General features: G+C 37.6%; 1 protein-coding gene across 1 annotated transcript in view; it reads left to right on the top strand.

Moving 5' to 3' along the window:
• The window catches only part of B3GLCT (beta 3-glucosyltransferase), a 238226-nt gene that overhangs the window by 70690 nt on the left and 144961 nt on the right, over positions 1-22575 (top strand). The window contains exons 10-12 of the mRNA XM_077868187.1: positions 487-556; positions 7584-7697; positions 10416-10515. Of these exons, the coding sequence (XP_077724313.1) occupies positions 487-556; positions 7584-7697; positions 10416-10515 (284 nt within the window). The remainder of the gene's footprint in view (positions 1-486; positions 557-7583; positions 7698-10415; positions 10516-22575) is intronic.

Here is a 22575-nt window from a genome sequence, read left to right as displayed (position 1 = left end):
ATACTTTCAACATCAAAGTAAGACTGGCCCCACAAAAGGGAGTCTGCTCCTGTTTTACACTGAAACATCCCCTGGTTCTCTCCCCTTGTCAAAATCTTCAGCAGCTGGGAAGAGGAGGGGAAGGTGACTAACATTTACTGGGCAATTATAATGTGCTAAAAAAAAATGTAGTAATAAAAGCAGCTTCACTGGTGGTTATTCTGACCATTTTCTAAATGAGCAGACTGAAGTCAAGAGCTGAAGAATGTTGTCTGGATGACACAGTGTGTACAGGGCAGGGCTGGGATTTGGGCCCAAGTCTGGCTGATGTCCGAGGCCTTGTAAGCCTAACAACAGTTCCTGTTTTTGCTTAAAACTTAATCTTGGAAACAGATTTGATGTCCTTGACATTGGAGAATGTCACCCCTACAGTATGTGAGATCTAATATGGGTGTGGATGTGGGTGTAAATATGACATAGACTCATATATGTTTTCTTGTTTTCTAGGGAAATCCAGTGAAGAAAGAGGATATATTTTTTGCAGTAAAAACGTGCAAGAAATTTCATGGTGATAGAAGTATGTTTTGTGTTACTCATTTCTGTTGACCTTTTAAAATCCCAACTGCCTTTTTAAAAAAAGTACAAACCAGATAGGAACTCAAGGGATCATGATACATATATTGTTGAAATGAAAGCAGTTACTTAGTTAGTATTCCTCATTGTACCACTTCAATCACCAAGATCAATTAGAAGGGACCGTTTGTATCAAAACATGAGTGGCCCTAGCCCTTCTGAATACTGTTCAGAGCAGTGTTTTAAATTGGAAATGGGAAAGCGCAGCTGTGACAATCTTGGACACGATGTATGAATAACAATCCATTCTGCAGAACAGTGTCCTATTATGTCCATGTGCCATCTCTGAATTCTATGAAGAATGTTAGAAGGGATTTCAAGGTGAGAGACTGCCAAAAAAGGATGTTTTCTTTGAAGACTAATCCTTCTTTTTGCATTATGGCAGATGTGCACATTGGAACTTTGAAAGATACCTATTTGCTTATGAGTAGATTATACTGCAGAAAAGGCAACAGGTGGCTTATACACAGTGGTCCCTTAAGGAAATCTTGGCATGCAGATGAATGTTTTTATTCAAGTTTTTGGTGTCATTACAGAATTCTACTAAGTTATGGTGATAATGTAAAAAAAAAAAAAGCCCATCCTAAATATAAGTAGACATAATTTCTTTCTTTTTTCGCCTTATTTCAAGCTGCACTTTTCTCAAATTGAAAATTAGACAGTCTTTTGCATTTTCTAATTTTAGCATATATTTTAATTTTTTTCCGTGAAAAGACTGTCGATTTCATCAAGAGTGTGATATTTATGTAAAAGAGATTTCTAAACCAGCTGTCGTTTTCATGGTATTGGAGCTATGGGGGACATTCATTTATATAATTTTTTGATAATATAATACTTACAAATTAACTTTAAAGGGGAACATTTTCCAAATAAAATAATATTATGATTTGGGATTGAAGGTTGTTTTAGATGTTGACATCAATTAAAATCTGGTTATGATGTACAGTATCTTAAAAGTACATAACTATAAACCTTCGTGTTTACCTAAAATAGTCACAGAAAGTACCAAGTCCTATTAAATCAGCCTAATATATGCACTCATTATATAAGGAGTCCTAAGGACTATTAGAAATCAATATAGCAGTTATAATTTTCATCATTCACAAAATTGACCTAGTTTTAATATCCTTTTGCTTATTTTAAAATCTGGAAGGGTGTTTGGGGACAATTTTTAACATATAAAAAAGCATCAAAGGAAATGAATGAGGGGACTTTCTTTTTTTAACAACCAGCAGAAGTATTCAAATTGATATATTTGATCTTGAAGCTGCACTTGGGAGTAGAGACTATTTTCATAATCTTGAAGCTGCACTTGGGAGTAGAGACTGTTTTTATGATGTTAAGAATGGTGGTCGTATTTTCTCTTTTGAAACATTATTCAGGTGACGGTGAGGCAGTAAAATGAGGGACCAATCCTGTTGTATTTTTCAAATTCTACAGAAATGAAAAATAAGTTTGCTAATTTTAATTTAGTAATTTTGAATGATCTAGTTTATTGTTTTATTTGCATAATGTTGAGATAATCATTTTAGATATCTGTGAAACGCTTTTATATTTGAATTTTGAGTCAAACGTCTTTAAAAATTACAATCTTTTTTTTAATAAATTTATTTTTTATTGGTGTTCAATTTACCAACATACAGAATAACACCCAGTGCTCATCCCGTCAAGTGCCCCCCTCAGTGCCCGTCACCCATTCACCCCCACCCCCCGCCCTCCTCCCCTTCCACCACCGCTAGTTTGTTTCCCAGAGTTAGGAGTCTTTATGTTCTGTCTCCCTTTCTGATATTTCCCACACATTTCTTCTCCCTTCCCTTATATTCCCTTTCACTATTATTTATATTCCCCAAATGAATGAGCACATACACTGTTTGTCCTTCTCCGACTGACTTACTTCACTCAGCATAATACCCTCCAGTTCCATCCACGTTGAAGCAAATGGTGGGTAAAAAATTACAAATCTTAAGAGCCTGTTAGGAACATTAAAACCAAACCTCCCAAAGCTGGATGCATTGATTTGCTGCTGTGAATTTGGATCTGGGGTCATTGAAGCCTGAGACTTAATTAAAAGGTATTAGGAGGCTTTCACAGTTGGGTTTCTGTGGCAAGCTCTCTTTAAACTTGGATGTTTGTTTGCAAAGATAGTCTGGGGCAGCAGGATTTTAGGCACTTTGATGTCCATGTTGCTTGATGGAAATGAGCCTGCCAGGCCACTGGGCTCCTCTCCTCCTTTTGGAAGGTAGTCTAACCACCAGATGGTCCAGAAAATTAACCAGTAATCCTATCGGTTAAATTGACAACACCGTATTGACTGCTTCTATACTTATCTTCTTTACGTTTTCTGGTGTGTTTTTTTATATATGTTGTATTATCTGCCTTCATGTTGACAATTCCTTATGATGTGATAATTAATGTTGTTCCCTTGGTAGTGTAGAGAAAACCGAGTGTGGGACAAGACACAGCTGGCCCATGTTCTTGTAGACTATGGAGTAGGTGAACTAGGACTCAGGTTTTCTGGCTCCAAATCCCAAATTCTTTCTGCCACAGCAGACCTGTAGTGTAATCTCCTTGGATGTATTACAATCTTAACACTTGATAAATGGTATTTGATATTCATGTTGACGTTCTGCTAGGCTCAAGGTCACTTTTGACTTGGCCAGAAGTTAGGAAAGTAGGCTTTTTATTTTCAGTAGGAATGGCAATAGCCAGAAACTGAAATCACAGAGGACCTAAAATATAAACCTAGCTGGGCATTTAGACTGCCACCCCTGTCCAAGCATATAACTGCTATAGTCAAGCAGAATACATGAACCGGGGTGGGTTTTTTCTTTTTTCTTTCCCTGTATACTTTGTGGTAGAAACACTTTAAGTTACACTTAAACTTACACTTTGTGGTAGAAACACTTTAAGTTAAGCCAAATGACAATGAAGGAAAAAAACCCAAAGATAAGATTGTATATTTTACCTTTGAAAAACTGAGAGCTGGCTATACTGTTCATTATATATCTGGTGGCATTGTGGATGCACTGCCCCTCGGTACAGCAGAGGACCCCCAGCAATGCCTCTTACTCCTGGCTCCTTATAATGTTGGCCATGTCCAGGGTGAGAGTGAGGGATGGAACTTCTGTTAAAGGCTCCAGTCAAGGCAAGGGAAAGTATACATTGAATTCATTTTTCTTTTTTTATTTTCAATGAAGAATTGATAAAAAGGCAAGTTCCAAAATTAAACTATTTTACCTCTTGTACCTTTTTTGCCTAACAGTGAAACAAATGCTTATGTAACTGCTTTATGTCTGGATTCTGATTTAAATGAAATAAAGTATTCTCAGGACACAGCAAAAATATATTCTATCTTTTGGCTTAAGAAGGAAATACATATTGACACCATCGAAATAGCAACACACTCTTGAGATGCAAGCAGTTAGTAGGATTTTAAAGAAACTTTAAAAGTATTATATAAAGCAAAATAGGCATAGCATGTAACATATTTAAGCAAGGAGAAGGTCTCTGGAGTTTTAATATTCAGCTTGTTCACTTCCTCTTGGGTTATGTGTTTTTCCACTGTGTGACGTGAGCTGTCAGAAAATGTTAAGAATTTTTTTTTGCACCATTTTGCCATGCCGTTCCTGTGCGTCTCTCAAGTATCTTGTGGCAGCCACAGTTTTGTTCATCAAGTGGTGGTGGGTCGTGAGATGTTCTCCTGCTGCAGTCTCCTCTGATTAAAGAGGTAAAATTGCTATTTGCTCAGCATTTAGTTCCTTTTTCACAGCTTCCTGAGCACCTAAAAATGAACACTTTATTCCTTTCAGACTGAAAAAACAAAATACCCTGTTATCTTTACGGCAGTCATCTTGTCTGGAAGAGGCAAATCTGAACAAATTTATTGAAAGGGGTCTGTGGTAGCTGGGTGCTCTTTGGTTAGAGAGGCTTACAGGTACTGTGGTGCAGTCTGCTTATTTCAGACATGAGACGGATTACAAGGCAGCCAGGTAGAAGGCTACACTCTATGTCAAATGATGTGATCAGATTAATTATTAAGGAGAGGGAGGGAGTCAGGTGCTGCCTCATTCAGTTCTCCTCCTGGCTGTTGAACAGATAAAGACATTCCTGATTGCCCAAAAATGTTGTTTTAGATCAGTCCCAAGGGTTGCTTTTCAGGCTTCTGTATACCTCATCTTTAAAATCAGAGGGTGTGTCTCTAACCCTCTCCTGTGGAGAGAGGAGCAGCCAGGGTTCTGTCATTGATATGCATACAGAGACTAGAGGTCTATTTGTCAATTGAAAATAGCAGATTTCTTAAAATCAAGAGTTATTCACATTCGATTGCATGGTAGTTTCTGTACAGTGCTTGTGTCTAGTTCATTTTCATATGTAATCATTTTTGCAAGTAAACTCACCAGGGGTGAAAATGTGTGTTCTGTGCCTTGTAGCGAGACACATCTCCTCCTGCTTCAAGTCTGTAAAGCCATGTGGAAGATTTATACCATCTGTGCAGTGGGGTATTTTTTTTAATAGTACAAGTTTTACTTTGCTCCAATTATAAGTTATCTTGTGGCAGACCTTCTTGAAAGAGGCATTCACTAGTGTTTTATTAGGTGGTAGAAAGTATGCTTCTCTGTATTGAAAATGAGATAATAGATCATGTAACTATATTGAAATATTTTCTCGAAGTTTAATATCCTTAGGAACATGGTGCCTCAATATAAAATATTTTATAAATAGAATGAATTCAACTTAGAATTCAAGCATTGTTAATAAAATAGCAAAATAGACTAGTCTTTTAAAAGTTTTAGGTAATTTTGAGTCAACCTCAGATAAAGATAAAGGCTTTACCTGCTGTCCCAGAAGATTTAGCATTAGCTTTAAATTCTTTATAGCTGGCAGATATGACAAATGCCTTGGGAATTACAGTAATTAGGGTACAGATATTAAAAACTGCTGAATGCTTTTGGGATTATAGAATCATAGCACCTTACTCTATTAAAATGGCTGGTGTGTTTTTATGCAATTGGTAATGGTGGCAACAGTCTTGTAGCAAATGACAAATTGCCTTTATGAATAAAACCTTCCTTTAAACTAGTTCCAAAAATAGCCCTAAGCCTTTTGTTAGCACTTCTACAAAAGCCAGTCCTTCTTCAACTATTTATTGAGCACTTATTACATCCCAGACACTGGGCCAGGTGTGGGGAGCGAGGTGCACAGTAATTCTTACCTTGAGGGAAACTTCCGTTTCAGCTGTTTCAAACGAAAACTGAAAGCAAATAGTTAGGTACGGCAAAGAACTCACTCACAACTTGATTTTAATGTCATTTAAATCAGCCAAGAAGAAACATCTCCCCTGCTTAATAAAGCTATTAGAGCAAACAGAAACTGGAGGCTAAAGGCTGAGGACAGTAAAAGCAGACGTTTGCACAGGTTGCATGGCTGAGTGCTGGGGACTGAAGAAGATTCTTGACATTTCCTCACAGCTTCTGCCAGCATCATGCAAGGGAGGACATTTTACCCAAGAGTGAATTAGTGGCAGCAAGCTGCAGGGAGCCCTTTCAGGGGTAAGTCCTCCTGCGTGTTATATGCAAAACGAACTGCCACTGCAGTGCCAAGGTGAAGATTTTCATTGTGCTACGACATGAAAGTATATTATTTTTTTTTCTTTTTTCTGCCCTTCCCCCAGCAGCCTTATCTGTTATTTATGCACCTTTATCCATTTTGACATGAAGAAATCTCTGCTTTTTTATGATTGCAGAAGTACGTCTTAAGGTCTAAAAGTTTAGTGCGTTAAAATAGGTAATTTAGATTATAACAAATGTCCAGAATTCATGGGTCTTTCTTAAAAGCTAGTGAATAATAGATAAAATGGTGCACTTTTGTATTTTATAGACAAAGGCTGAGTTTGACTGAGTTTGTTGGCTTGCATAGCCAAACACTTAGAGGTAATATTGCATTGGGAGTTTTTGTATATGTTTTTATTTGGGCTGGAGGAAAAGGAAAAAGATGAAGGATCTGATAAAATCTCTAAATACTGACCTGAAGATCTAGTTCACTTGTGTTCTGAATCTCTACTCAGATTCTTAAATTGCCAGGGCTGATCAATTTTTTTTCTATTAAAACAGCAGAAACCTCTTTTTAAAATTTAGAGATGCACAGAGAGTGGCTTAAAAAAAGTATATGAGAAATAATTATGCAGATATTTGGTAAGGTGAATTAATATCAAAGAGTAGTCAGGCAGAGTTCTGATCAAGTGTGGAGACTGGAGATGCTTAAAGATAGCTTTAAATTACAGAAAACCGGGGAAGTTTTCTGTTGTTTGTGTTTCTTTTATTAAAACAATTTATCTCTTAATGGTAGAGGTAAAAAATCTGCAATGGTTATCAGTCTTTCTTCTTCCACATTTTTCAGAAGTGCAGCACAAGAATATGCAGTGGGTCTCAGGGTCATGCCCTGGATAGGATTGTGTGGTTCTGTTGGAATCATTGAGTGCGGACGTGTGTAGTTTGAGAAGCTCCCTACACCTATTGTATGGGAGGTAAATTTGTGTCTCAGCCAGAAACACAGAACATTCCTTAGAACTAATTATATTCCCCACTCCTCTAAGAAGCATTTTAAAAATCCAGTAGTGAATTTTAAATGCAATAGCCCATGGGGGCGGGGGGAGAGGAAAATTAAGCACAACAGTATAAACAGACTAGAAAATGTATCATTACATGGACGTGGAATGAGGAATCACCAGGAATGGAAAGTGTTGGGCTCTAACGTATACTGAAAATGGCTCAAGAAGAGGGTTGGTCCCACTCATGTGCTGTCATCAACTAACAGCCTGACATTTCTTAGGGTAGGAAAAGCTAGCAGGTGAAAACACCTGGAGAAGAACAAATAATGGTTCTCTTCCTTTATAGGTGATTATGCTGCCCTTCAGAATGCTAAGCCTCCCTGCATGATTATGTCAGTGACTGTCACTCCTCTCATTTTTTCAGTTCCCATTGTAAAGCAGACCTGGGCAGGCCAGGCAAGTCTCATTGAATACTACAGTGATCATGTAGAAAGTTCCATTCCTACAGTAGATCTGGGGATTCCCAATACAGATAGAGGTGAGTCCTTAATTCATACTACTCTTACTCAGAATGTCTATTCTGAAATGTAGTAAATAAGGATACAAATGAAATGTATTATAAATACTATGATTTTTGCCTTATGTAAGTTTCACTTCCTCCCCTCCCCAACATCTTTACCCATGGATTTGGACCAATTCTCTTGGATTAAGAGCTGCTTTATAAGTACTAAGAAAAGATTCTAAGTTCTTAGGCCATATTGATATGACCAAGCACATGACAATTAGGATTATTTAATGGATCCTTTTATACCTTAATGATTCATTATGACCATAATGGAGTGTCCAAAGTTAATATTATCTTCCCACACAAAAGTTGTCCTCATTTAATTTTAGTAGTTTACCCGGCCAGGATTGTTCTGTGACTGCTGTTTGCCAGCTGCCAAAGCCCTGGAAGTAGGGAAGATAGGAATGAAGCCTATGGTGTCTATCCTCATGAAGCTTATGGTCTCACATTTTGTACCTACCTCTCAAGTAGCACTTACCCACATTCTACATGGTTATGTGTGACATAAGCTCCATGATATTCATGTATTTTGTTAACATTTTAATTAGTAATTGATGGTAATTACCTATTTTTCTCTTCAGATTGCAGGTTTTCTAATTAAAACATTTTTTATTTAAAAAAAAAATGGAAGTAGGGGCACCTGGGTGGCTCAGTGGTTGAGTGCCTTTGGCTCAGGTTGTGATCCCAGAGTCTTGGGATCGAGTCCTGCATCAGGCTCCCCACAGGGAGCTTGCTTCTCCTTCTGCCTATGTCTCTGCCTCTGTCTGTGTCTCTCATGAATAAATAAATAAAATCTTAAAAAAATAAAAATAAAAAAAATGGAAGTAGAAATTTGGCCACTTTAGGCAGCCCGGGTGGCTCAGCGGTTTAGTGTCTGCCTTCGGCCCAGGGCATGATCCTGGAGCCCCAGGATCAAGTCCCACATCGGGCTCCCTGCATGGAGCCTGCTTCTCCCTCTGCCTGTGTCTCTGCCTCTCTCTCTGTGTCTCTCATGAATAAATAAATAAAAATCTTTAAAAAAAACAAACAAACTAGAAATTTGGCCACTTCACTTTCAGATGCTTTTTATCTTAATTTTTTTCTAGTATTCCCACCACATTATTTTCTTTAGTTTTCTGGTTCCCCATACTCTTTTATGAATAGAAAAAGAAGTAGTAAGTTGATTGTCTTGTTCTCTCGAGTAGTTTATCTGGATTGATTCATGGTCACATTTCTCATAAGGCCTTGATTGATAATGTACAATGTAGAATTAGATATGCATTCCTGTAGTTATCAATTCTGCTGACAAGGTTAAATATATTACTGAGTCTGTCTGTTGCTTTTGCTTTGGAAAAATGATTTTAGATTGAGGTTTTTTTATTGTTTGCTTTTTATTTTTTTTATAGATTTTATTTATGAGAGACACAGAGAGAGAGAAGGCAGAGACATAGGCAGAGGGAGAGGCAGGCTCCTTGTGGGAGGCTGATGTGGGACTTGATCCCAGAACCCTGAGATCACGACCTGAGCCAAAGGCAGACCCTCAACAGCTGAGCTACCCAGGTGTCCCAAGTTTGCTTTTTAGATTTCAATTTAGGTTGCCTTTAAAAATCATTCATTCATGTATTCCTCATTTGATTTCTTAATTGGTGTTTTGTCTAATATTATTATTGCTATTTATATTCTACCTTGTTCCAAATGGAGTTTGAGATGGCTTTCAAATAATGGTTAAAAATTCATAAAGAGATCAAGAAAAATGAAAATAAAGGTCAAATTGAGTGGTTTAATATTAGCTTGTTCTCTATTGTGTCAGCAAATATCTTGTTGAAATCAGGGGTATATTACTATTTATTGATTTGAGTACTATTTCCAAGCATTGTATTCTTATCTTGGGCCCCAGCATCTTCCATTAAAGCACTGACCTTTATCTGTTGGCATCCAAAGAGCTGTAACTCTTGGCCACCAAGAACACTGTGCTTTGAGAGCAGAACTTGCCAGGATATCTGGCATATGGGAAATTAATAGTAAGTGTTTACAAAGTAAATGAATGAAGGTATAATCTCCTCCTTTTGTACTACTGTTCTGTTACCCTATTAATGTGTGCTTGGGGTCCTAGCAGTTCTTTCAGAGTAAGAATATCTAAGGAAAGGTGCCAAGCTTCTGTAATTTCTATGAGACTTAGAACTTTGGAGTGAAGATACTAGTCCTAGTTCTACCTCAGATTATCTAAGTGACCTCCTTTCTCTCTCTGGGCCTCCCGTTTCCCCATGTGTGAAATAAATGGCTTAGACTTCATGATCTCTTAAGTCCCCACCCCTTCACTATGTCTATAAAAATTGTAAAAGGATAATTTTAAAAATTTCTACTTGTGCATGTGTCATGACGCACATAAGGTTTTACTTTTAAAACTTTAAAATGTTTTAAAATGAATTAAGTATGTATTTTTTTAACTTAAAAAAAAAGATTTATTTATTTATTTTAGAGAGAAAGGGATAATGTGGTGGGGAAGGGCAGAGGGAGAGAGAGAAACTTAGTTTCCCCACCGAGTGCAGAGCCCAGTGTGGAGCTCAATCTCATGACCCTGAGATCGTGACCTGAGCCGAAACTAAAAGTCAGATGCTTAACCACCTGTACCACTTAGGTTCCCCTAAAATGAGTTATATATGTATTTTAAAGAAAATATTTCACTGTAAGTTTTCTTCTTGCCTTTCCTAGGTCACTGTGGAAAGACATTTGCCATTTTGGAAAAATTTTTGAATCACAGCCATGACAAAATAGCATGGTTGGTCATCGTGGATGATGATACATTAATAAGGTAAGGAGTCCTTCTCATCCTAGGGTGGCTTTAGATTCTACATGTATTCGTATTCAGAAACTATGATTGGTACTTCTGCTTCTAGCCAAGATTTTCCAACAGGAAATAGATTTACCCTCACATCTGAAACAACTCCCCCAAAAGGACAAAATACATGAAATGAGGGTTTTTAAGACAAGAGATTGGACATTAGGGAACAAAGGACAATGACCCATGAGACATATGAAACATAGGAAGTAGGTTCTATGACAGCCTTAGCTAATTGCCTTAAGAACATGTAAATAGCTGCTGAGGAAGGGGAGCCTAGGTTGAACCTGGCCAAACCTTGAGTTGAAGAGATGACACCAAGATCCTGGAGTGACTGAGGCCATTAGTTTATAAGACAGAGCACCAGAGAGGGAGAGCTGCATAGAAGGGGAACACTGGAGATCTGTGGGGGGTTCCCTTCAAGTATTCAGTAAAGTATTGATTGGTACACATATGCATGAGGAAACTACTGGAGGCTAGGGAGAGAACCAGCCAAAATGATGAGAGGGGATGGTGGCCAACACACAGGGCTGAGTATAGTACCTGTTCTCACTAACCAGACTGGGAAATCCTGGATTCATAAGTGGGTAGAGCATATAGAAGTGTTTTGCTTTAATAGTGGGAAACAGCTAAGGCTGGACTAAGTAAGTACTGATCCAGTCCTGCCTAAGGAATCTTAAAAGAACCCAAAAGAACAAATTGTTTGCAAGTAACTAGTCTGCATCCAAGAACAAAGCTCAAGATTTCTAGAAATACAAAAATATCCATAACCCAAAAAAGATTCACAATGTTTGGCATTCAGTCAAAAGTTACCAGACATGCAAAGCAACAGGAAAATGAACCCATAATAAGAAAAATTAGTTGATTGAAATTGCCCCAGAAATGGCAGTGTTAACTAGTTATTTTAATTACCAGCTCTGTTAGTTATAGCTTAATAATTCTTCCATTTATTCAAAAAAGGAACATGGAAGGTGTAGCAAAACTGAACTGCTCTATGTTGTCTGAGGTGAAAAATCTATTGGATGGGATTTTTTTTTAGATTTTATTTATTTATTTGAGGGAAAGAGTATGAGAGAGAGCATGAGTAGGGGGAAAGGCAGAGAGAGAAGGAGAAGCAGATTCCCTGCTGAGCAGAGAGCCCACTGTGGGACTCAATCCCAAAACATTTAAAGGAATATTTTCCAAATTTGATAAAAACTATAAATCAACTTATCCAGACACTGATTCCAGATCAGTGAACCCCAGACATAACTGTGAACATCTAAGCAGAGCACAATCACCTTCAAAAACAGGGTCTTTTATAATAACATCTTGTATAGCATTATTACATTTGTAACCACTACACTTGGTTCATTTGTATATCAATCTTCAGTAATCTACATTAAAAGTTTTGCCACATTTTCTTCATATTTAGCAGCAATAATACCTAATTGACCAATAAGGTCATAAATGTGTTTTTTAGTTTGAACTTGTCTCCTTTTCTTTGCAAGATTCTGACATCATTCTTGATCACATGAACTTTGACTACTCCTAAGTCATGAGGCTGAATAATTGCAAGAGTTAGAGGCAGATAGGAAATTCAAAAATGGAGGGGCACCTGCATGGCTCAGTTGGTCAAGTGTCTAACTCTTGATCTCAGCTCAGATCTTGATCTCAGGGTCATGAACTCAAGCCCACTTTGGGCTCCATTGGGCATAGAGTCTAGTTAAGAAAAAAAATTCAAAAAATGGAAAAAGAAAGTGGCCAATAAAGGGAAAAAGTGAAACTAGAACAAGAAAGAAAAAGGAAAATGCATATCTGGAGTTATGAATAAACACCCTAAAGTAAATAAATTCAAATAAAAATTTAATAAGGGACATGGCTGAAAATTAGGAAAGCAATCCAGAAAATGGGGTCAAGTAGTTAAAAAGGTTAGAAAAAAAAGTGGTTAAAATGAAGAGGCAATGAAGTCCAACACATGCATAATTGGAGTCCCTGATTGAAGAAAAAGCAAAAGAACAGAAATAAAACTTAAGTTACCAGAAATAAAAGAGGACTTTAATGTGTATGTTGAAAGGTCCTACCTAGTGGGTGCCATGGAAAATTGACTTGGGATCTTCAACCTCACATAGCTGGGTAAAACTACTATATTTTGATGATAACTTCCTCGGAGTCTTGAGGCAAAATGATGGAATAACCTATAGAGCAAGAAAGTAAGACTCGCATCAGACTTCTCAGAATAATACAAGTATGGAAACAATAGAGGAATGTGTTAAACTCAAAAAACTGAATCCCAAATTTTATATGTAGCTATGATTCTCTTAAGTATCAAGGCTATGGAAAATGAATGAGCATGAAATAAAAGACTAGTATGTGCATGCATCCTTCTTGGGGAATATATTAGAGAACTTCATGCAAACAAGACAGATGAAATTTGGGCAAGAGGACTGATGGTGAACATGACATAGATTTAACTGTAAAGCAAAAACAGGGTCGGGGAGGTGGTAGAGGAATAGTATATAAATGTAATATGTTTTGACAAAGCAGGAAGTATGCAACTTTAAAAAATGGAAAGAGGAGCATTTGGGTGGCCCAGTGGTTGAGCATCTGCCTTTGGCTCACGTCATGATCCCAGAGTGCTGGGATGGAGTCTGGCATCAGGCTCCCTGTGGTGATCCTGCTTCTCCCTCTGCCTGTGTCTCTGCCTCTCTCTGTGTGTCTCTCATGAATAAATAAAATCTCTATATATTTTTAGAAGTAAAGAAAAGGGGAAGTAGAATAAGATCATGGCTTATTGTATACCTAGTAGATGGATTCAAAAGATACAATGTAAAGCTGACAGATCTAATACTGTTAAATAAGAAAAAAAGCCTAAGAAGGCATAAAAAGTTAAATACAGGATAATGGGAAAAACTTTCTCAGCACACGGAATATTTTTTAAAGGAAAAACTAAAGAAATACAGTAAACAGTTTATGTATAATTAAAACCCAGAGTAATTTCTGTATTATATCAAATATCAGTCGTGTCACTAAATGCAAATGGGTTTAACTCACCAAAGAACTTTTCAAATTGGCTCATAAAGCAAACCCCAACTCTATATTTTTATATAAGAGACACATAAACAGTCCTTCACAAAGCCTAAAAATAAAGGGATGGCTAAAAATTTGGCAAACCAAAGAGAATAAAAAAAATCAATTCCCAACTCAGAAAGTTGGAAAAGAATCACAAAGCCAATGCAAAAAAAGACAAGGAAGGAAATAATAAAGATACATGCAGACATGATGAGGTAGAGAAAAAGATCAAATTAATGAAAATTCTGTCTCCTTGAAAAATTGTATTGAATGCTTTTCTCATTTATTGGTATCTCCTGGAAATCAAAGTGCACAATATATTTAGTATGCCAGTCTCTGTGAGAATGAAAGGGAAATAAAGCATACCTATGTCTCCTTATCTTTACAAAAACAAGTGAGGGCCAGATGAGCCAGTAAACCATGAAGTTGGTTTCTAGAAGGGTTGGGTGGGAGAAGAAGATAGATGGTGTGACACTTCTGAATTTATCTTTTAACTTAGTTGGGTTGGGGAAGTATGCTCATATTTTACATATTTGAAAATCAGTAAGGACTGGAGAAAAGTCAGTAAGGAAAGAGAGAAAACTGAAGCAAATGAACTCAACTGTGTTTCAAATGAAAACATCATCACACCAAAGGAAAAATGCAACTGATGCAAGTAATGGGGGAGACAGTATTTAGAAGGTGTGGGAAGAGGTAAGGAACGTCAGACAAATCCTGAATTTTCAGTTGGTCTGATTATTTTTTGGAGTGGTGTGGTAAAACCATTCTGAGGATTTTAGGTACACTGGAGGCACACTGGAGGATTGAGTAAATGGGATTAGAAGCCAGGGTTCTCACTGTGGAAGAAGGGAAATATGGACATTGATTGGGACAGGTCAATGGGGGGTAGATTGGAAGTAGAGAAATTTCTAACAACTCATAATTTTTGTCAGACTCATGATTTCTAAAGTACGTGTATGTGCACTTGTATGTTTCCTAGTTCTTTCTCCTAAAGGAGACTACAAGCAGATATCCCCGTAGCACTGGCCAACTAGAGAGCAGAACTGTGGTGCTGGCTGCTCCACTGATGCAGAGAAATAGCAGGTTCTAAGGCTTAGGCAAGAAGATATAAAGACAGTTGGAACATTCCTTTTTTTTTTTTTTTTTTTTTTTTTTAAGACTTCCTTACTTTCTGGTATAAAAAGAAAAGTGCAGTTTAGGAGGACAAAGAAACAAACTTTAATGGTTTCCCAATGGCCAAGTCTTGGACAAACATCATATAATTAAGGGAAAAAATGAATTATGAACCATTAAAATTGGGAATCAGTGAGTTCATGATTATAAAAAGTAGAAAATAGGTAAATAAATGGGGGGAAGGATGGTATATTAAATACCATAGAGTGGGTAGTTTAAAACAACAGACATTTTTTTTTCTTTCACAGTTCTAGATGCTGGGAGGTCCAAGATCCAGGTCGTGGTAGAGTAGGTTTCCAGGGCCTCTTCTCTTGGTTTGAAGGCAGCCACCATCTCTGTGTCCTTTGTGTTCTGTGGAGAGAACTCTGAGGCATCTGTTCTTAGAAGGACATTAAATCTGTTGGATCAGAGTCCTCCTACCTTATGATCTTATTTAACTTTGATTACTTCCTTAGAGTCCCCATCTCCAAATATAACCACACTGGGGGTTCTGGCTTCAATGTATAAATTTGGAAAGGGACAAAATTCCATCCCTAGTGGGTAGACTCTTGCTTCCAGGATAATGAGAAGTTCTGACTGGTAAATGTGGAGATAGTGATGGAGTGGGAAAAGCCATCACTTTGTAACCATCATAGTAAAGATTAGGATAACAATCATTAATGGATGTTAAACTAGGGGTACGTTTTAATAGGGCCAAGGATATTTGCTGGTGTTAAAGTACCTGCCCAGAGTCTCAGAGTTAGCAATAGAAAGGTATAAGATGTGCAGGTGGCAGAAGAGGACCCTAAGTTCACCTCATCCCATGGAAATACCTACATAACACCTACATTAGTGTAAATAATCCAGAAAATGACCCAAAGACTGGTAGAACAGAATCTCTATGGCTAAATATAAAGGGGCCATGTCAAAAATGGTAGGAAGGGCAGAGAAGCAGTCAGGAACCAGGCTGACCTATGGAACTGTCCATGGGAGGGCCACTACAAGTACGGAGAAGGGAGAGAAGCAGACCCCACACTGGGCACCTTCCCAGGACCTGCACTGGGAAGACAAATCCTTATAATATTTAGCTTTGAAAACTAGAGGAGATTAACATTACCAGTTTTTACAATCAGTGGAGCTTAACACCTAGAACTTCAAAAAATCATTGGCTCAGCTCTGGGAGAGCTAGAGGGCCACAGGAAACTTGAGTTCCCACTCATAAAGAGATAGCATAACAGCCCCACTGAGATACAGAATAGAAGCAGCAGTTTTAAAAACCTGGGGTATAGGGAAAGGAGTTTTGTTTATTATCTCAGAATATATGCTGGAAGGGCAGGGTTCTTTAGGAGACTTCTCCAAGAACAAAAGAGCTAGCAGGCACCATTTCCCTCCCCCACCCCCTAGCCTACATGGACATGTGTAGCAATCAGCACAGTGCTAACACTCTCCATGTAGTTTGCTAACCATCTGCCACCTTCCCAGCCCTGCCCCCTTTTCCCCCACCCCTATACTTTTCTGCAGACTGCCTCCTTCAACCAGGCCTTGGCAGGAGTTCTCTAAAGCAGCACCAGATCTCCTTCCGCAGCAAATTGGGGCAAAGCTTGCTGACGCTATACACCCCATCCCCTCCAACCAGCCTTCAGCAAGAATGCATCCAGAATGGTGCCACAAGCCTGGAAATGTGCAGGCATCCCCAGGAAGGGGGGTCACTCTGGGGTGACTCCTGCCCCTGGGAGAGGGTAAGATAACCACACACACCAGTTCTACTGCAGCTCCAGCAGTAACCTGGGGGCAGACATATGGTCTGACTTTGGGCCCCACCCACCAACAGCTTCTCAGTGGACGATGCAGGGAGAATGCCCTGCAGTCCGATACTAATGCATCTCTGGTGAATAGATGGTCTTACCCAGCTCATCCCCACGGCAGTCCCAGACTAGCCCATTAACAACACAGGGGCCAAATCCTGCCGCAACAAAGAGAGCAACTGCAGACAACTGGTCTGAAGGCAAAAGCAGCCTAGCCAAACAATAGGGCACACTCAACACACACAGGAGACATCCCTGAAGTTTAAGATTCTGGTGAATAGGGGATATTGTACTATAGGGCACCACAGGACCTATTCTTCATAAGGCAACTACTTTCAAGATCAAGAGCTATGACTGTCTCCTAGTACATAGAAATAGACACAGAAACTTAGACAAAATGAGAAGACAGAGGAGTATGTCCCAAATGGGTAGGACAAAATCACAGTAAGAGAGCTAAATGAAACAGAGATAAGTAATATGGCTAAGGAATTTAAAGTAATGGTCATAAAGGTATCCACTGGACTAGAGAAATGAATGGAGGGTCCTACAGAGACCCTCAACAGAGATAGAAAACAACTGGAGATGAATAACTCAGTAACAAAATAAAGATACACTAGATCAAATAGTAGACTAGCAGATATTTGCATCTACGTTCATTGGGTATACTGACCTATAGTTCTTTTTTGTAGTGTCTTTATCTGGTTTTGGTATCAGAGTAATGCTGGTCTCATAGAATGAATACGGAAGAAAAGCTTTTCTTCCTCTTCTACTTTTTGGAATATTGAGAATAGGTATTAGCTCTTCTTTAATATTTGATAGAATTCACCTTTGTGAAGCCTTCTGGTTTTAGACTTTGGTTGGTGTTCAATTTCCTTGCTGGTAATCAGTCTGTTCAGATTTTCTGTTTCTTCCTGATTCAGTTCTGGGAGGTTGTATGTTTCTAGGAATTTATTTCTTCTAGGTTACCTGAAACTAACATGACACTACATTGATTGCACTGGAATTAAAAAATAGCAATGGAAAAATAGTAACTGTCCAGTAGAGAAACCAGACAACAACATTGACTGGCTGGTCAGAATGAGTACCACCAGTGAAGAACAGAAGGACATCATGTATCAGACACAACATCACATAAATAATACTGTGACTGGGAATGTATATGCTCGACTTTATCATGAGGAAACATCAGATAAACCCAAGATTATGATCATTCCATTAAAAAACCGGGGAGGTTCTTTTCTTATTTAAAATACCAGTGTCCCAAAAGACAAAGAGAAGCTGAATAACTATTGTAGATTATGGGAGGATAAGGTGATATGAAAAATAAATGCAATAAGGGATCCTGGGCTGCATCCTGTACTGGAGGGAAAATGTGCTATGATAGACACGGGGTCAACTGATAAAATTGGAATATAGGTGGTAGATTAGATATAAGCATTTGTTTTCAATTTTGGAATTCTAATTAAGGCTGCTGTGAACCTTTGTGTATGTCTCTTTGTATAGATATATGTTCATTTATCTTGGATAAATACCTATGAGTGGAATGGCTAGAACATATAATAGGTATAGGCTTAGCTTTTTAATAAAATTACCCTATTAATGTTAAAGTTCTTGAAGTTCTTAATTTTTCCTGTTCTTAGGAGATATACATTGATGTTTTAGGGGAAAGGGATATAATGTATGATGCTTACTCCCAATATTTTAGAAAAGAGAAAATATATGTATATATACATGTATATGCACATGTGTACACACATTGGTGCATGTATACATACATATGTATATATATACACAGATATATGAATATCTATATAGAGAGAAAGATTGAGAGAATGATAAGGCAAATAGGGTAAAGTTAACAACTGGTGAATCTGGGTAAAGGATATATGAGAGTTCTTTCCATTGTACTACTCTTGGAATTTTTCTATCATCTTTTTTTTTTTTTAACAGTATCTTTTTTTTTAAAAGATTTTTATTTATTTATTCATGAGAGTCACAGAGAAAGAGAGAGAGGCAGAGACACAGGCAGAGGGAGAAGCAGGCTCCATGCAGGGAGCCTGACGTGGGACTTGATCCCGGATCTCCAGGATCAGGCCCTGGACCGAAGGCAGTGCTAAACCACTGAGCCACCTGGGCTGCCCTATCATCTTTTTTTTTTTTTTTAAGATTTTATTTATTTATTCTTGAGAGACACACAGAGAGAGGCAGAGACATAGGCAGAGGAAGAAGCAGGCTCCATGCAGGGAGCCCGATGTGGGACTCCATCCCTGGACTCCAGGAAAATGCCCTGAGCCAAAGGCAGATGCTCAACTGCTGAGCTACCCAGGCATCCCTGGAATTTTTCTGTAATCTTGATGTTATTTCCTAATAAAATGTTAAAAAACAAAATCCATAGTAGATTAGAGTAGAATTTCATCTGGATTTTTAAAATATCATTATTCTAACAAGGCAAAAGATAAATAATATAATCATCTCAATAGCTGCATAAAAAGTATTTGACAAGATTCCATTCATGAAAAAACTCTCAACAAAAGAAGTATGTTTCTTCTAAACCCAAACATAATAAAGGCCATAAATGAAAAACACACAGATAATCCTCAAATGATGAAAAACAGAGCTTTTCCCCTAAGATCAGAAACAACACAAGAATGGTCCACTCTTTGCTACTTTTATTCATCATAGTACTAGTCACAGCAGTCAGACAAGAAATAAGAGGCATCCATATTGGTAAAGAAGTTCAACTGTCACTATTTGTAGATGACATGATATTATACATAGACAAACCTAAATATTCCGCCAAAAAAAAACCCTACTAAAATAAATGAATTCACTAAAGTTGCAAGATTCAAAATTGATACCCAGGAATTGGTAGTGTTTCTATACACTAACAACAACATCACAGAAAGAGAAATTAAGAATACAGAACTTAAAATTTCACCAAAAAGAATAAAATACCTAGGAATTAACTTAACCAAAGAGGTCAAAGACCTGTACTCTGAAAACAAGAAAACACTGATGAAAGAATTTGAAGATAACACAAACAAATGGAAAGTTATTCCATCCTCATGGATCAGAATATTGTCAAAGTGTCCTGTTACCCAAAGCAATCTACAGATTCAATGCAATCCCTATCAAAATATCAGCAGCATTTTTCTTAAAATTAGAATAATCCTATAATTTATATAGAACCACAGTAGCCAAAGCAATGCTGATAAAAAAAAAAGAAAAGAAAAAAAAGCTAGGGGCACTTGGGTGGCTCAGTCAGTTAAGCATCTGTGTTCAGTTCAGGTCATGATCCCAGGGTCCTGGGATCGAGCCTCACATCAGGCTCCCTGCTCAGCAGGGAGTTGGCTTCTCTCTCTCCCCTGCCCCTTTACCCACTCATATTCTCTCTCTCTCTCTCTCTCTCTCTCTCACTTTCTATTAAATAAATAAAAAAATAAAATCTTAAAAAAAAAAAGAACAAGCTGGAGGTACCAGAATTTCAGATTTCAAGATATACTACAAAGCTGTAGTAGTCAAAACTGTATGGTACTGATGCAAAGACTGACACATAGATCAGTGGAAAAGGTTAGAGATCCCAGAAATAAACCCCCATTAATATGGTCAATCTATGACAAAGGAGGAAAGAATATACAATGGGGAAAAGATAGTCTTTTTAATAAATGATCCTGGGAAAACTGAACAGCTACATTTAAAACCAGGAAAATGGACTGTTTCCTAATACCCTACACAAAAATGAACTCAAAATGAATTAAAGACCTAAATGTGAAACCTGAAACCATAAAAATCTATAGAGGCACAGGCAATAATTTCTCTGACATCAACCATAGTAACATTTTTTCTAGGTATGTCTCCTAAGACAAGGAAAACAAAAGTAAAAATAAACTATTGGGACTACGTTGAAATGGAAAGTTTTGCACAATGAAGGAAACCATCAACAAAGCAAAAAGACAACCTACTGAATGGGAGAAGATATTTGCAAATGACATATCCAACAAGATATATAAAGTTAATATCCAAGATATATAAAGAACTCCTACAGTACCAAAAATAATCCCATTAAAAATGGGCAAAACATCTGAATAGACATTTCTCCAGAGAAGACCTACAGATGGCCAACAAGGACATGGAAAGATGCTCAATATCAATAATTTTGAGGGAAGTCAAAACCAAAACTACAATGAGATATCACTACACACCTGTCAGAATGGCTAAAGTCAAATGCAAGAAAAAAGAAGTGTTGGCAAGGATATGGCTAAAAAGGAACCCTCCTGCACTGCTAGTGCTAATGCAAACTGGTATAGCCCCTGTGGAAAATAGTATGGAGGTTCCTCAAAAAGTTAAAAGTAGGAATAACATAGGATCTGATAATTCCATTATTGGGTAATTACTCGAGGAAAAGGAAAACACTAATTTGAAAAGATATATACACCTCTATGTTTATTGCAACATTATCTGCAATAGCCAAGACATGGAAGCAACCCAAGTGTCCATCAATAGATAAAGAGGTGGTATCTATCTATCTATCTATCTATCTATCTATCTATCTATCTATCTACCTGCCTGCCTGCCTACCTACCTACCTACCTATCTATCTATCCCACACACATACATACAGTGAAATATTACTTTAGCTATGAAAGAAAGATCTTGCCATTTGTGACAACATGGATGGACCTGGAGGGTGTTAAGTGAAATAACTCTTTCTCAGTTTGACTTATGATTCCACTAATGAACAGAATATTAAAAAAGAATAAACAGCAGAATCAGAATATAAATACGGAAAACTGATGATTGCCAGAGAGAAGGGAAGTGACGGGGGGCGGGGGGACACAGACTTCCAGTTATGGAATGAGTAAGTCTTGGGAATAAAAAGGAGAACATAAGGAATACCATCAATGATATTGTAATAGCAATGTCATGAGACTGATGGTAGCTATACTTGTGGTGAGCGTAACATCATATGTAAACTTGTCACCTCACTAAGTTGTACACCTGAAACTTAGATAACATTATGTGCCCACCACACACACACACACACACACACACACAGATCAGTATTATGCAGTTAAAAATCTATATGCAACACTAAGCTGTGTTAATATAATTTTGATAGCACATAATCTTTAGTGTTGCCATATTGTTTTTCTTCATTTCTGTGCCTCAAAATTGTCTGAAATGGTAACATATTGTTAAATAGAGTTCCTTTCCTGGGTGAACAGCCAGTCTGCTTGGACAGAATTGGACTGCTTTATTCACATTTCTAGTTTTTACCAAAATGAACCATATGATGGTTGTCAGACCCAGTTTATGATTCTCCAGCTTTAAAATGATATTGTGAGTAGGGAAGTGATTGACGTTATAAGGAAAAGAAACCCAGATGAGATATTAAGTACCAGTTATTTTAACCTCAGGAATTACAAGTTGGGGGCTGAATCGACATTTTTATAGTATGCAGGAGGAAGAGAAATACTTTTCATTTCTTCTCAGGTCAAGAACGTGATATAAATTTTAAATTTGCCCCAGAGGTCTTTGAGGTTTTTTGTTTGTCTTTTGGTGGTGGTGGTGTTGTATTTTTACCTACAGACTTTTACTAGCCAAAAGTCACAGTTTCCTTAGAAATCTTTAAGAATATATTTTCCATAGCCGAATGCTGTCTTACTGGGTATCTGTACACTTTCTTACCTCCCCCTGCCAAGTTATTAGCTGACTTTCTGAAGATAGATTCCAAACTAGGTGCCTAGAATGTTTACCTTGTGTGCCTAAAATATGACAGTTTCAAAGATAACGTTTTTCTGGTCACTCAGAAATTATCTACATTGTCAGAGGCCTTGACCTCTAGGCAGATATAAACATGATTAACAAACTTATAAACTCTCAGCACCACATTTTTAAGTGATATTTTCATGCATTAAATTTATTTTCTTCATTTTAATTTTTAGGCTTATTAGCTGGGGTATTTGTGTAAGTTGCATGAATGTGGATTGGAATGGTGTCCTCTTTCTTCTCTACTTCATACATC

Source organism: Canis aureus, chromosome 24 (genome assembly GCF_053574225.1).
Source record: "Canis aureus isolate CA01 chromosome 24, VMU_Caureus_v.1.0, whole genome shotgun sequence".
NCBI classification, from domain to species: Eukaryota; Metazoa; Chordata; class Mammalia; order Carnivora; family Canidae; genus Canis; species Canis aureus.
This window is presented reverse-complemented; position numbering and strand designations above follow the sequence as displayed.